At 54.7% G+C, this 14,395-nt stretch overlaps 1 protein-coding gene and 1 pseudogene across 2 annotated transcripts; both read right to left on the bottom strand.

The window, feature by feature from the left end:
• Window positions 1-4,191: 4,191 nt before the first annotated feature.
• On the bottom strand, window positions 4,192-9,930 carry LOC131486704 (cytochrome c oxidase subunit 6B1-like; annotated as a pseudogene).
• Window positions 9,931-11,920: 1,990 nt separating this feature from the next.
• On the bottom strand, window positions 11,921-14,230 carry DRAP1 (DR1 associated protein 1). 2 transcript variants are annotated; one of them, XM_058689708.1, is made up of 7 exons: window positions 13,950-14,230; window positions 13,629-13,701; window positions 13,424-13,517; window positions 13,031-13,150; window positions 12,817-12,931; window positions 12,514-12,602; window positions 11,921-12,140 (listed from the first exon to the last, which is right to left on the bottom strand). In XM_058689708.1, exons 1-7 carry the CDS (start codon window positions 13,989-13,991, stop codon window positions 12,035-12,037), a joined length of 639 nt encoding a protein of 212 aa, XP_058545691.1. In that variant the 5' UTR covers window positions 13,992-14,230; the 3' UTR covers window positions 11,921-12,034. The 2 variants fall into 2 exon arrangements, with proteins under 2 accessions (XP_058545691.1, XP_058545693.1); XM_058689710.1 differs by having other exon boundaries at window positions 12,817-12,910; window positions 13,950-14,226.
• Between the last annotated feature and the right edge of the window lie 165 nt (window positions 14,231-14,395).

The raw sequence follows: 14,395 nt of genomic DNA, 5'->3' as shown, positions 1-14,395 counted from the left end.
TCTCTCGCTCTCTCTCTAAAGGGTAAATAATAAATAAATATTTAAAAAATTATAAAAAAAACTTCTGTGCTTCAAAGGACACCATCAAGGAAGTGAAGAAGCGACCCACAAGATGGGAGAAAATACTTGGAAATCATTGATTTGATAAAGGACTTGTATACAACATATATAGAGGAGTCTTAATATTCAACAATAAAAGGCAAATAACCCAATATAGAAATGGGCAAAGTGTGCACACAAACCAACCAACGAGAAACAGAAACAGACTCATGAATACAGAGAACATACTGGTCGTTGCCAGAGAGGAGGGAGGAGAGGGATGAACAACATAGACAAAGGGGATTAAGAGGTACAAAGTTCCAGGTACAAAATAAATAAGTCACAGACATGAAAAGTATAGCACAGGGAATATAATCAGCAATATTGTAATAATATTGTATGGCGACAGATGGTCACTACACTTACCACGGTGAGCATTGCGTCACGTATAGAACTGTCAATTAATTCACTATGTTGTAAAGTAACGTAAACCTGCAACTAATATAACATTGTATGTCAACTATACCTCAAGGGGGAGAAAAAGACGTTAAAAAATGGGCAAACGATTTGAATTGACATTTCTCCAAAGAATGCATTCAAATAGCCCATAAGCACATGAATGGCAAGTAAGGAGGTCAAGTTCAGTGTTTTCCAGGAAAGAGAAGGCAGTGTGAATAGGGGGATGGTGATCTAGGAGTCAGAAAGCTAGCAGGGCCCAATCACAGAGCCTTTTATGACACTTCAGTAAGGAAGTCAGATTTTTGCTTTAAGTGCAACGGGAAAGCCATTGAAGAATTTGGAACAAGAAAATAGCGAATGATGCTGAGCTACAAGAAAAATGCAAAAAACAAACAAACAAAAACAACAAACCCAAAAACAAAAACAAAATAAAAAATAAAAAATAACAAGTATCAGTGGGGATTTGGAGAAATGGGCACCTTGTGCTTTGCTGGTAGGAACAAAAATGGTGCCCCTATGGAACGCAGTGCAGGGGTTCCTCAGAAACTTAAACGTACCATTGCCAAAGGATCCAGAAATTCCCCTTCTGCATATGTATCCAAAAGAATTGAAAGCAGGGACTGGAAGAGATATTTGCGTATCCACATTCATGACAGCAGTATTCACGGTAACCGAGAACGGGAAACAACCCAAATGTCCCTCGATGAATGAATGGATGAACAAAATGTGGTATATACATTAATGGGCTATTATTCAGCCTTTTAAAAAAGGAAATTCTGGGGCACCTGGGTGGCTCAGTTGGTTAAGCGCCTGACTCTTGATTTCGGCTCAGGTCCTGATCTCATGGCTCGTGAGATCGAGCCCCACGTTGGGCTCTGCTCTGACGATATGCAGTCCGCTTGGGATTCTCTCTCTCTCTCTGCCCCTCCCCTCTTCCAAAATAAATAAATAAACATTTTTAAAAAGGAAATTCTGACCCATGCCACAATATGGATAAACCTTAAAGACGTGATGGTAAGTGAAATAAGCCAGGCCTGTAAATATACACATTGTATGTTCCCACTTCCATAAGATACCTGGAATAGTCAAAGACAGACAGAAAGCAGAACCATGGTTACCAGGGGCTGGGGGTGAGGGAGAAATGGGGAGTTGGTGTTTAATGGGGACAGGGTTTCAATTCGGAAAGAGGAAAAGGTTCTGGAGACGGATGCTGGTGATGGCCGCACAACCATGTGAAAGTACTTAATGCCACTGAACAGTACACTTAAAAGTGGTTAAGATGGGGGGCGCCTGGGTGGCTCAGTTGGTTAAGCGGCCAACTTCGGCTCAGGTCATGATCTCTCGGTCCGTGAGTTCAAGCCCCGCGTCGGGCTCTGTGCTGACAGCTCAGAGCCTGGAGCCTGTTTCAGATTCTGTGTCTCCCTCTCTCTGACCCTCCCCTGTTCATGCTCTGTCTCTCCCTGTCTCAAAAATAAATAAAACACCTTAAAAAATTAAAAAAAAAAGTGGTTAAGATGGTAAATTGCATGTGTATTTTGGAACAGTAAAAAAAAATGTAAATGGTATAAACACGCCAATGAAAAAGAAGAGACTGTCAGGTCGCATTAAAAATGCAAGACTCAAATCACATTCTGCCTACAAGAAACCCACTCTAAATGTAAAGACACAGACAGGTTTAAATGGAAAAGAATGGAAGAAGGTATATCATGCAAACACTAACCCACGACCGAAAGGAAGCAGAAGGCACTGTCAGCCAGGCATCCAGGAAGGCCTCCTGGAAGATGTGACACTTGAGCTGAGTTGTTTTGTTTTGTTTTGTTTGAGAGAGGGGGAGAGAGCACAAGCAGGGGAGGGGCGAGAGAGAGAGAGAGAAAGAGAGAGAGAGAGAATCCCAAGCAGGCCCCTCACTATCAGCACAAAGCCCAATGTGGGGCTCCCTCCCACCTGAGCTGAGGTCAAGAGTCGGAGCCTTAACTGACTGAGCCACCCAGGTGCCCCACCCCTGAGCTGAGTTTTAAAGGCCGTGTAGGATTAGGGACTGTGAAGACTGAGAAAGCCCATGTGGCAAAGGCATTGAGTCAGAACGTGGCGTGTGTGTGTGTGTGTGTGTGTGTGTGTGTGTGTGATGAGGGGTATACAAGGAGTTAATTACCACACTGGTAGAGGGAGGTAAGTTGAGTTTCATAGTTTAGGTGCAGTTAGATAACTACTTTGGGAGGAAATGAGGAATTTCCCGGTCACGAATGCAATGGGATTCAAATCCAAGGAGACAGGGGCAGCCACAGGATTTAATCTGATGAAATCTGAGCTTACAAAGTTGAATCTGGCCCCACATTGGAGAAGGACTCGGCACTGGGGACGCTGGAGGCAGGGTGGCCCGTGAGCAGTATGTTGGGATAATTCAGGCGAGAGATGATGGCACCACAGGAGACAGAACAGCACGGTTTACTGAAGGCTCAGGAGCCGGGCACTGTTCCGGGTTGTGTTGTGGATTCTGTTAGGCTAGCGGTTCTCAACCCCGGCTGTGTGTTAGAACCACCTGGGAAGCTTTGAAAAATGTACCAAGGCCCGGGCCTCCCGGCCGGTTAAATCAGAATCTCCAGAGATGGGCCGAAGGCCAATCGCCTTCAGAGCTCCCCTGCGATTCCAAGTGTAACGAGGGTGACACCCCTGCCTTCACCAAAGGTCAAGTACACGGGGACTGGGTTTGTTCACTATCGGACGCCAGTGCCTAGAGCTGAGCCTGGCACGAAGCAGGTGGTCAACAGGTCTCTGTAGATATCAGTTAATCCTTACGACAACTCTATGAGGTAGGGAAAATGATGGTGCCTGTTTTATAATAAGGCAACTGAGGCACCGAGAGGTCAGGTTATGTGTCACAAAGTTCTGTGACTACAAGGCTGATAAGTGCCGTGCTGCGAAATACAGGGAGCATCACCCCAGAGCCCAGACTCTTACAGGGTCCTCCACTCTTGAGAGTGGTGGGGGTGCAGATCCTGAGGGACCTCCCAAGGAGGTCCCTACCCCATCATCAGCGTCCCGCCCCCGACTGACCCACTTGTCTGCAAGGTCAGATGTGGCTCCAGGCAGAGGAGGCAAGCAGGGGCAGAGAACCCACGGGGCAGAAACTGAACTTGCACTTAGGGGAAAGGGAAAGCGAAATCTGGCCAGCACGGGGGCACAGGCCACAGCGGAGACTGTGGCTGGAGACCAGACAGCACATCCCCTCACAGGAACAAGGAAGGGGGAAGGGTCACGTGGCCCCGGGGGCTCCCCTGAGCTCCTGGCACAGCGGGCACACTCACGCCCGCCTCTCTCCTCCCCTCCCCCGCTTCTTTCTTTCCCTTCTTGACACCCACCGCCCAGCCCTTCAGTGGGTGCTGTTCTTGGTCTGCCGGTTCGCCACCCCGACTAGAATGGAAACCCCCGTCCCCTGGGAGCAGGTCCTCAGGTTTGTTTTGCTTTGTTTTTGGTTTTGGTATAGAGAAGGTGGTTAGTTTAACCACATAAAAACAAAACAAAACAGAAAGACAATCAACCTGAAGCCCCTCTTACTGGTCAAGGTACTAATTCCCCCCGGGCTTCTTGCCCCATCATCTGGCTCTTTTACACACACACACACACACACACACACACACACACACAGAGTCTTCCACTTTTCCAACGAGTATTTATTATCAGCTAAGCCATGATTCAGATCCCAGGGTGCAGATCACCATGTACCCAGGTCACCCTCCAGAACCCTGGATGGAGGACAGAGGAGAGGTGGGAGGAGCCAGTGCAGATCTTCCCAGGAAATGTACCTTCTGCCCTGTAGTCGTGCCAGGCTGGCACTCAGGATGTGGGGCAGAGGGACTTGTACACACGCCAGTGCCATTTGCACACGGAGACATCGCCCCTTGAACAGTCATTGCCCTTGGGACAGCGCTACAAGTCCAGGGAGTTCTGGCAGAAGTTCCTGGTCTGATTCTGGTGGGGAAGCGGCTGTCAAAGGGGCAGTCTGGTAGTTCTTGATTATGATCTTGATGTCTTCTGCCGTGGTGCTTGCTGAGTCCTAAAAACACCCCTGAAAGCAGCTCGAAGGTCAATGTGACCCTTCAGCGAGGACACCAGAGTCAGACCAGAAGCCGCAGGTTGTGAATTCTTTTGTGCCTTCCTCCCCAGAGCCTAGACGGGCCTGGCATGGAACAGGTGCTCAGAAATATTTGTTGAGTGAGTGAATGAGAAAAACATACATGACCCCATAAACACGGCAGGGCCACTGTTTTCCTGTGGGTTGAGGCCACCTTGTGGGTTGAGCCCATTTTGGAAGACGACAATTGGCAATCTCTTTTGTTTTTATTTAAACTTGGGAGCATAGGGGCGTCTGGGTGGCTCAGTCGGTTAAGTGTCCGACTTCAGCTCAGGTCATGATCTCTCAGTTCGTGGGTTTTAGGCCTGCATCGGGCTGTGTGCTGACAGCTCAGAGCCTAGATTGAGCTTGTTTCAGATTCTGTGTCTCCCCCCTCTCTCTGCCCCTCTCCCACTGGTGCTCTGACTCTCTTCTCTCTCTCTCAAAAATAAATAAACATTAAAATTTTTAAAAAATAAATTCAAATAAACTTGGGAGCATAGACAGGAGCAGCCCATGCTCCTTAGTTTGGGACACTCTATGCATCACAGGCTTCCCAAAAAATGAATCACCAGCCTCCGTTTGAAATGAACTTTCCCTTTCAGCCTCTCCCCAGTCCTATTCCAGCTTCCCATAGCTCCCCACTCTTGCGTTTGACGCATGCCCTTCCAATCTGCTTTCCAGGCATTGAACTCCATGTTCATGGCTCATGCCTCACATCAGTGATGGGAGGCACCATTTATTAGGTGTTTACTATGTGCTGGGCACTGTGTTAAGCACGTCATGTATCAAATCTCATTTAAACACCACGTGTCCTTGAAGGAATTGCTACTACTGTCCCTACTTTACAGATGAGAAGACTGTAGCAGAGAGACCTTCTGTCAGATGCCCAAGGTCACGGAGTAATTGGCAGAAATATACAAGATGGTTGTGCTCCTCTGTGTTTGTAGTTTCCATAAACACAGCTGTGCTGTAGAGGTTGGTCTGTATTTTTCTGTTTTTCACGCAACACTATGTGTTGAAGCTTTGTCCACATTGCTATCTGCCATGCAGTTCCCCAGGGACAGATACTTAGCCTCCGGCTCTTCGCCACCTCAAATCACACCCAGGACACATCTTTCTATTTGCGAGAGGTTTTACCCCGGAGTGGACCTGCCAGGGGGCGCTTAGCTGTCAAACCTCCTTTTCAGACATCCTCAATGGTTTACACTCCCACAAAAAGCACCAGACTCCCATTTACCGACTCTCCACCAGTTATCTTTTTTTTTTAATTTTTAATGTTTACTTATTTTTGAGAGAGAGAGAGAGAGAGAGACAGAGACAGAGCACAAGGAGGGGAGGCAGAGAGAGAGGGAGACACAGAATATGAAGCCGGCTCCAGGCTCTGAGCTGTCGGCACAGAGCCTGACACGGGGCTCGAACTCACCAATGAAAAGATCATCACCAGAGCCGAAGTCAGACAGACACTCAACCAACCGAGCCACCCAGGTGCCCCATCCACCAGCTATCATTTTTACCTGACTTCCTATTCTTGCCCATCTGACAGGTGTCACGTGGGATCTTGTGTTTTCCTTTGCAGCTCTCTGATTGCCACGGGGGGGGGGGGGGGGGGGGCAGAGATCTTTGTCCTTAGGCCATTTTTCTTAAAGTGACATTTGAACACACACACACACACACACACACACACACACACACACACGCACAACAGGAAGGATGTGATTTCAGAATGCAGTTCACTCTGATGAAAGGAGGTGAGGGTCCCCCATCGCCTACCCCGCTCCCCAGCTACGAGGAGTCCCCCGAGGGCGTCCAGAGCCACCGGCCATTCTCACAAAGGCTCTGCCCAAGGAGAGGAGGGACCAGTCCCCCTGCAGAGATCTGGGTGTTCCGTGTCATTCCCCTGCCACAGTGCCCATGGCCTGGAACAGCAGGAACTCGGTTCTGTCCGTGCCCTGGAGACAAACCTATCACACCTGACAAGGGACGGCGCTTGGGTGAGAGGAGGAGGCCATTAACTCCATTTCCCCACACACGGTCCCCAGGACCCCGCCCAGGCCTGTATACGAGCCCCCAACCCACCTCCGAACCGAAGAGCAAACTTAGGCTGCTCAGCTCACTTCGCGAGCGAGCCTCAGTCTCCTCATCTGTGAAGTGGGGGTGATGAGGACACTTCTCCTAGAGACAGGCTGAGATAATCGGGGACTCATATCACAGTGACGGGCTGCAACATGCTTGGCCTCCTGTCACAAGGGGTGGTGTCAACAGCCCCATTTGATGGAGGTCAAGAGGTCGTCACACAGGTCACACGGTGCGTCTGATCTCAGATCTCCAGGCCAGTGGATGGTGGGCAAGCTCACCCCCATCCCTCAGCTGTCCCTCCCTCACCCTCGAGCCTCCAGGTCAAGTAGCACCCAGGGCAGGTGTGGATAGGAGCCCACGGCACTACCCTCTTCCCCTCAGGAAGCTCCCGAGGCCCTGAGAGGCGGCCACAGAAACACGCCCCAGCCAAGGCAGGCCAAGTACAGGGCTAGTGGCTAAGTAAGGCTCCTGGGTGGTGGCCGAGGTAGTGGGAGCTGGGGAGCCCAGGGGAAAATGGACAGAATCAAATCGCAGTCCTCCAGGACTTTGCTTTTCCTGTCCCTTTGCCTGGAGCCCCCTCCTCAGATAACTCCTCACCGAGCGGGGTTTTCTACTCCAATCTCCCCTTATCATTGTCTCCCCCTGAGCCCTGTTGGGGATGGCTGGGGCCACCCTGCCTGCCCCAGGACTCCCTACCGCTCCCTTATTATGCTTTATTTTCCCCAGGGCACGCGTTACCATCTGACATACTGCTCATCTGCCTTACTGTCTCTCTCTCCCCATCAGAAATAAACGCGGTGGGGCGCCTGGGTGGCGCAGTCGGTTAAGCGTCCGACTTCAGCCAGGTCACGATCTCGCGGTCCGTGAGTTCGAGCCCCGCGTCAGGCTCTGGGCTGATGGCTCGGAGCCTGGAGCCTGTTTCCGATTCTGTGTCTCCCTCTGTCTCTGCCCCTCCCCCGTTCATGCTCTGTCTCTCTCTCTCCCAAAAATAAAAAAAAAAAAAAAAAAAAAAAAAAAAAAATTAAAAAAAAAAAAATAAAAAAAAAAAAGAAATAAACGCGGAGATGGGGCGCCTGGGTGGCTCAGTCGGTTAAGCGTCCGACTTCGGCTCAGGTCACGATCTCGCGGTCCGTGAGTTCGAGCCCCACGTCAGGCTCTGGGCTGATGGCTCAGAGCCTGGAGCCTGCTTCTGATTCTGTGTCTCCCTCTCTCTGCCCCTCCCCCGTTCATGCTCTGTCTCTGTCTCAAAAAAAATAAACGTTAAAAAAAATTTTAAAAAAAAGAAAGAAATAAACGCGGAGAACACACATAATCGTCACCCCCTATAATAACGCCTAGCGTGCAACCGGTGCTCAGTAGATAGGTAAAATTTTTAGAAGCCTATCATAAAAATGCACATCTTAAATGTGCAGCTTTCATGTATTTTTATATACTACCCCCACCCAGTTCAAGTGGTAAAACATTTCCAGGGGCTTCCTTTGCACCCCCTCCCGGCCAACCCCCACCTCCTGAGGTACCGTTATACTGACTTCCCCTGTCTGTTCCTGAACTTCATCTGAGTGACTTCGATCAATGCGTACTGCAGGGTGTAGTCTTGCGTTTGGCTTCTTTTGCTCAATATAACGTCTACAAGATCCACCGTGATGTTGCGTCTAACAGCTGTCAGTCCTTTTCTAGTGCTGTTCTATTGTACGATATTCTATCATTTATTTATTCGTGCTCTTGTCGCTGGGCATTCTGGTTGGTTCTGGCTGGGGGCTATGAACAGGTGGGTGTCAGTGGCCACATGCCTAGAAATGGAATCGGACCAGGGCGGGGTGGGGGGGTGGGGGGGGACGTGTGGGTCAACAGACTCCGGGAGAAGGTGCCAAACCATTTTCTAAGGCGGCTGCACCCTCTGACATTCCCACCAGCAGCGTGAGCTCTGGGGCCGTGACCTCCTCCCCAGCACTCGGTGCGAGCACGCTGTTTCAGGCTCCGGGAGGGGGACTGTGGTACCTCCTCTCCCTGCTGAGTGAGGATGCTGGGTGCTCGAGGAACGTTTGCTGCCTGAATCCCCAGGGGCGCGGTGGAGGGAGACTCTCCACTCAGCAGGGAGGGCTGGGTCCACACCTTTCGCCCGAGGGTGGTAGCCCCGGGCGGCCTCGGTGCCTAGAAGCTGCTGGTCATTTCACACACTGGTCACACTTACACCCCAGGGTGCAGCCAAGTCTGGACCGAGGCATTCGGATAGGACTTGGCCCCAAGCTCAAGGCTCCCCCGTGAAAACAGAGAACAAAGGGAGAAAATCAATGGGCCCGGACAGGGCTCTGCAGATGGAATACTGAAAGCTGCGGCTCCTGGTGCCCAGTGGCACCTGCCGGGCCCAGCCACCCTTCCCATTCCCAGGATGCACCCAGAGCCCAGGCCCAGCCAGAGGTGCTGTCTCGCCGCGGTCCCTGCCCTCACTCAGGAGGCTACATTCCTAACACTTGGTAAGGACTGGGTCAGGCCCTTCCCAGAGGCCTGTGAGGTCGGTCTGGCCACCTAGCCTCCCTCAGGTGGGGCCTTGTGACAGTTCCTACGGGAGGTGAAGAGCCAACGGGGCCACTTCCAGCCCTGGCCCCAAAACCCCTCCGTGGTCTATGAGCTTGCCCTTTCCACGGTGACCTTCAAAGTCACGGGTATTTCGAGTTTGTTACATCGGCCCTTTGTCCTCACCAGTAATTAGTACGTATGTTACAGCACACATAACTGACATAGGTAATCGCTAGCCCCATTTTACAGCTGAGAAGACTGAGACACATACATGCTATAGGATTTGCTCAAAGCTAATAAATGGAGAGGTCAGGATTTGAACCCAGGGCCTGGTTCCAGAGGTTATGCCCATCAGCCCACTGCCCGGGCTAAAAAAGCAGGCCTGGAAAGCAGAGGCGCAGGCCAGCGGCTCCTGGCATCTTACCTCACCTGCGCCTCCTCCAGCCTTTTGCCTGGAGACTGCTCCCAGCACCCTGGCCTCCTTGCCTCTCCCAATCCTCCCCAGCCTGGTCGCTGCGAACCCTCTCAGTTCAGAACCTCACCTCTGGACAGAGCCCAGCAACAGGCTCCAAGGGTCTCTTCCTCTCCCACCCCGACTCATCACACCTGCTTGGCACGCCCTCAGCTCAGCGGACCCCGGTGGCCACCTTCCCCGGATGGGCCCAACTCACTGCTGGGGAGAGCTGCTCCCGTTCCTGGGCCTTTGGGAACCGCCTTCCATTCATGGTCCCCGTCAGCCAGAGTTCTTTCAGTTACGAGTGACAGAAAGCCAACTGGCTTCAAGAGGGAAAATGTTTATTGGCTCACGTGACTCAGAAGTCCAAGGTATACAGGGTTCAGGCAAGACTGGGTCCAGGTGTCATCAGACGTCAGTATCTCTGAGCCTCCTGGATCTGCTGCGCTGACCTCATCCTCAGCCAGGAGCGCTCCTCGGGGTGGGAAAAGGCTTCTAGCAGCATCCGGCCTACATTCTGCCAGCTTTGCTACCCCGGTGTGGCCACCATCATCCTCTCCAAGGCTCCCGAGTGGGTTCCTTCCTGCCTCCAGTGCCACGGGAAAGCTAGCGATCTTGTGAATACCCTTCCCCGACGGTCCCACCTAAAGTCCCAAGGGCTCAGGTGTGTTGATTGGCCCGCACCACGCACTGTGGCCACAGTGTGTAGTGTGATGTCCCCACCCGTTGACATCAGGGAGTGGGGACAGCTGCGCGTACTACAGGTTGGGGTTGTCCCCACAAGATAGCAGGGACGTTATAACCAGAGGGGGAGCAGAGAAGAAGCAGACAGGACCCAGCTGCTCCTAGGCTCCAGGCCCATCCACGCCTGTCACCTGGCCTCCTCTTGCCCAGAAAAGCCAGACCCTGTCAGATAAAAACCGAATACCTCAATGCCCCTGCCAAACCCCCTCTTCACCTTGCACCTCCCCCTGGTCAGGCTGGGGTTGGCCCCAGGCGACCTGACCTCACCGCATCCGCCCCTCCCATCCCCGGTCCCCTTCCTCGCTACAGCTGACATTTCTGCTACCTTAGGACACAAAACCCAAAACTGTCCCCTCTGTCCTCGTTCCGAGCCACAGCTCTCATCTCCGCTTCTCAGCCCTGAGCATCACTTCTCCTCACCTCGGCTTCTCACCTCCAGCTCCCACCCTGTCAACAACCAGCAAGCCTTCCCTAAAGCCTGCAAGGTGTTGGGACCGCTGACCTCTCTCCCTCCTCCCAGACACGCTCGCGTGAGCACTGCCAGTGGCTCCTGGGGGCCCTGGGGGCGGCTGCTCTTCAGTCTCCTTTGGTGGCCTGTCCAGGCTCCACCCTCTCTCCCTGAGGCGAGGTCATCCACTCTCTAAGCTCGCACATCTGTCTCCAGGCCCTTACGTTCCAGTGCCTTCTCCCCAGCAGCTTCACAGGCACCCCAAACTCGTCACAGCCTAACACCTAATCTTGCTCTCTGTGTCCTCCAGCTGGGAGGGGGGGGGGGGGGGCCTTGCCCAAGTCACTGCAGACAGAAACCTGGGAATCCTTAAAGTTCCCTCCCTTTCAGCCCCACTTCCAGTCAGTTCTCAGCACGCTTGAGTCTGATAACACGCATCTCAAGTCTGCCCACCGTCCTCCACGTCTCCTGCTCAGCCTCCCCGAGCCCCTGCTCCCTGAAGGCGCACATCTGCCTCGTGGACCCCGCAGTTCCAAGTTCTGCTCAGAAATGGGGGCGGACTGCCCAGCTGTGTCACTGTTCCTGCTCGAAAGCCGATCTTTGGGGCCCTTGACAGTCCCACCTACCTCTGCTCCCTCAGCTCCTTCCCACATACCCTTCGTGGCACCAGACGCAAATTTCTACAGCGTGCAAGGCCTCTTCCCATTACTTGTCCAATCTGTCCCTTTGCAGCAGCCCGGGGAGGGCAGAATAGCCTCCATCAGAGAGACACGAAGAGGCCACTCGAAGAAAGACAGGCACCTTTCCGGGGTCGTAAAGCACAACGAAACAGGTCATCCCCCAGCATAAGCAGCACCTCTGGCTTAGGCCCTACACCACCGCTCTGCCCGCCTTCCTTCTGTCAGCACCCCAGCTCCTACCCTGGCAGAATCGTGGCCTCTGGCCCCTCCCTTCACTCTGCTACCCTGCCCACCACCGCTTCTGGCCTCAGCTCAGCATGGGGAATGCAGGTGGGTGGATGGGAAGGTGGCCACAACGCCCTGGACATAGGCTGGGACAGACACTGGTGTTCCCTTTTATTATTAATTGTTTAATAAATTTAAGAACAGCTCTACCTTCTCTCCTCCCCCCAGAGCAACTAAAACCAGCTAAAAGGGGGTGTGGCCCGGGGGGGCAGAGGGCGCTAGGAGTCATAGTCTTCTTCATCCTCTGCGTCAGGTGCTGAGGGGCCCGGGGGGGCCGGGGGCAGAGGCAGACTCGAGGTGAAGGGCATGAAGGGTGTCGGGGGGCTGCAGGGCAGAAAGCAGGAAAGAAAGATCAGGCCGCTCTCCAGGGCCCATTTCTGCCCACTGAGCCCTACCCTATCCCAGTGAGCATGGAGCCCACGGCTCCCTGTACCAACGGGCAGCCAAGCTCAGAGAAGAGAAGGGCCCAGAGCAGGTCACACAGCACCAGTTCAAGCCCCATTCACCAGGGCGGGGTGTGGGTGGGGGCAGGGACCTTCTGAGAGCAGTCTCCTGCCTTTAAGCCCTCCTTGGTTCCTCCCTTCCCATCCCCCAAATCTGCCACAGCCAACAAAACCAAGTGGCCACGGAGGACAGGAAGGCCAAAGTCAGCCTGGAGGAATCTGTCAGCCCCCTCCGGTGCCACTGAGCGGCTCACCTCTGAAAGTGGGCAGGGGGGTGGCTGGCCTGGGGTGGAGCCTGTGACGTCTCCTCTTCCCCATCAGTGTCGGTGTCGTCAGACTCATCCTAGGAGCAAGACAGGGTTCAGAGGGGACAAGAAAAGCATGAGGCCATTGCCGGAGAGCCCGGGAGTGGCAGGGACAGCAGACTGACCCCTAGAGCCCCAGTTTACAGAAAAACCACAGGTGAGGATGGGCCCAGGAGTCCAGCCAGCTCAGGCTGATGCAAGACTGCTCTCTCCCACCACGGGGTAGGGCAGAGGGCTGGGGGCCTCACTCACCTCCTGCTCCGAGTCCGTCCCCGACAGCTTCTTGTCCTTGCCTTTGCTTCCCATCCCACCATTCTTCCGGCCACCGCTGCCTGGCTTCCGGCCCCTTCGGGAAGGCACAGTCCATCTGCCCAGAGGCCTCACCACTCCCTGACCACCCCCCAACCACCCCCAACCCTGGTGGCCTTGGCCTTCCCTGCCTGGACACCTGGCCCCGGCTCCCCACCTGCGGGCACCCTTGTCCCCATCCATGTGGTTGTCTTCCCCGTCTCCCTGCATGTCAGGCACAGAGGCCACCAGGTCCTTCAAGAAGTCAAACTGCTGCTCCAGCTCAATGCACTGCTTCCTGAAAGAGGTGGGGGGAACATGGCATTCAGGTAGGGCCCGGATGTCTGGTCCCTCAGCAAGGGTCTCTGTATGTCAGGAGAATAAACCTGGAAAACTTCCACCCCATCTCCACTACCTAAACTTCCCGATCTTGGTAGACCACCCAATCCCTTCCCCCCCACCCCAGTTCAAACACGCCAGTGCTTGAGGCTCTGCTGGTCTCCCAGCAGCCTCCCACCTCCCCTGAGTGTGTGAACTCCCACTGGGCCCTCCCAGCTCCCAGACCACTCACAGGTGGGATGTGGTCATGGTCTTGGCGTTTCTGGACTGGGTCACCTGGCAGGCCTTCTTCAACAGCGACTCCAGGAAGAGCTCAAGCGCCCGGGCTGAGAAGCGTCAAGGAGAACACGGGTGGGGGATCCCTTGCTTAAATAAGACGACCCCGGGCTCCCTCCCTACCCCACGTCCCTCAGCCTGGCCAGGCCCCGACAGGATACAGATGATGACAGGCACAGCCGCCGCCACCTTCCCAATCTCTTCGTCAGTTTGCATGATCTTCTTGATCCGCGCCTGGGGAGGGAGCACAAAGCTCGGACCCCGTCGCCTCCGTCCCAGAAAGGGGTGCTGGGTGGGGGGGGGGAACGAGAGAGGGTATCCCGGGAGAAAGGGGGCGGGGGGCACCGACGCGAGGAGGGCACGGAAGGGGGCGGGGCGTCCGTGCCCCCGAACACCGCGAAGCGCCCGCCCCCACGACCGGACTTGGGCCGGAGCCTCCCGAGAGCCGGGACCGCTCCTCCCGGGCCCGGCCACGTGCTCACCGGCGGGAACCGCGCGTTATACTTCTTCTTCTTGCTCGGCATCTCAGGGCCTCTCTCGCCGCGCCGGGCCCAGCGCCGCCGCCCGCAGCTTCCCGGCCCCCGGGCCTGCTCGCCGCCCGCCTGCCGCGGTTCCCCCGGGTCCTGGTGCCGCCTGCTCCGCCCCCGCCGCTCCCCACGGGGTCCTAGCGCCGCCGTTCAGGACGCCGCTCGCAGGACCCGAGTGCCCTCCCTTTGGAGCCTCCCCGGCGGAGTGCGTCGATCCCGGACCCGACCGCCACTCCCGCCCGCCCCCAAGCCTGGGAGAGCGAACGTTAGCCCCGCCCCGCCCCCGAAGCCCCGCCCCGCCCCGGGTTCCCCGACGGCCCCGCCCCCGGGGTCAACCCCTCCCCTCTCGGGCCCCGCCCCGCGGCGCGGCCGACCGGCCCGGTGGCCCCGCCCCGTGCTGC

This window comes from Neofelis nebulosa, chromosome 10, assembly GCF_028018385.1.
Source record: "Neofelis nebulosa isolate mNeoNeb1 chromosome 10, mNeoNeb1.pri, whole genome shotgun sequence".
NCBI classification, from domain to species: Eukaryota; Metazoa; Chordata; class Mammalia; order Carnivora; family Felidae; genus Neofelis; species Neofelis nebulosa.
This window is presented reverse-complemented; position numbering and strand designations above follow the sequence as displayed.

Coding starts and splice junctions, on each gene's coding strand:
- DRAP1 (XM_058689708.1), bottom strand. CDS start 13,991: ATGCCGAGCAAGAAGAAGAAGTATAACGCGCGGTTCCCGCCG. Junction 13,518..13,628: donor GGCTGTGCCTGTCATCATCT/GTATCCTGTCGG, acceptor GACGCTTCTCAG/CCCGGGCGCTTGAGCTCTTC. Junction 12,932..13,030: donor GGGGACAAGGGTGCCCGCAG/GTGGGGAGCCGG, acceptor GCCTCTGGGCAG/ATGGACTGTGCCTTCCCGAA.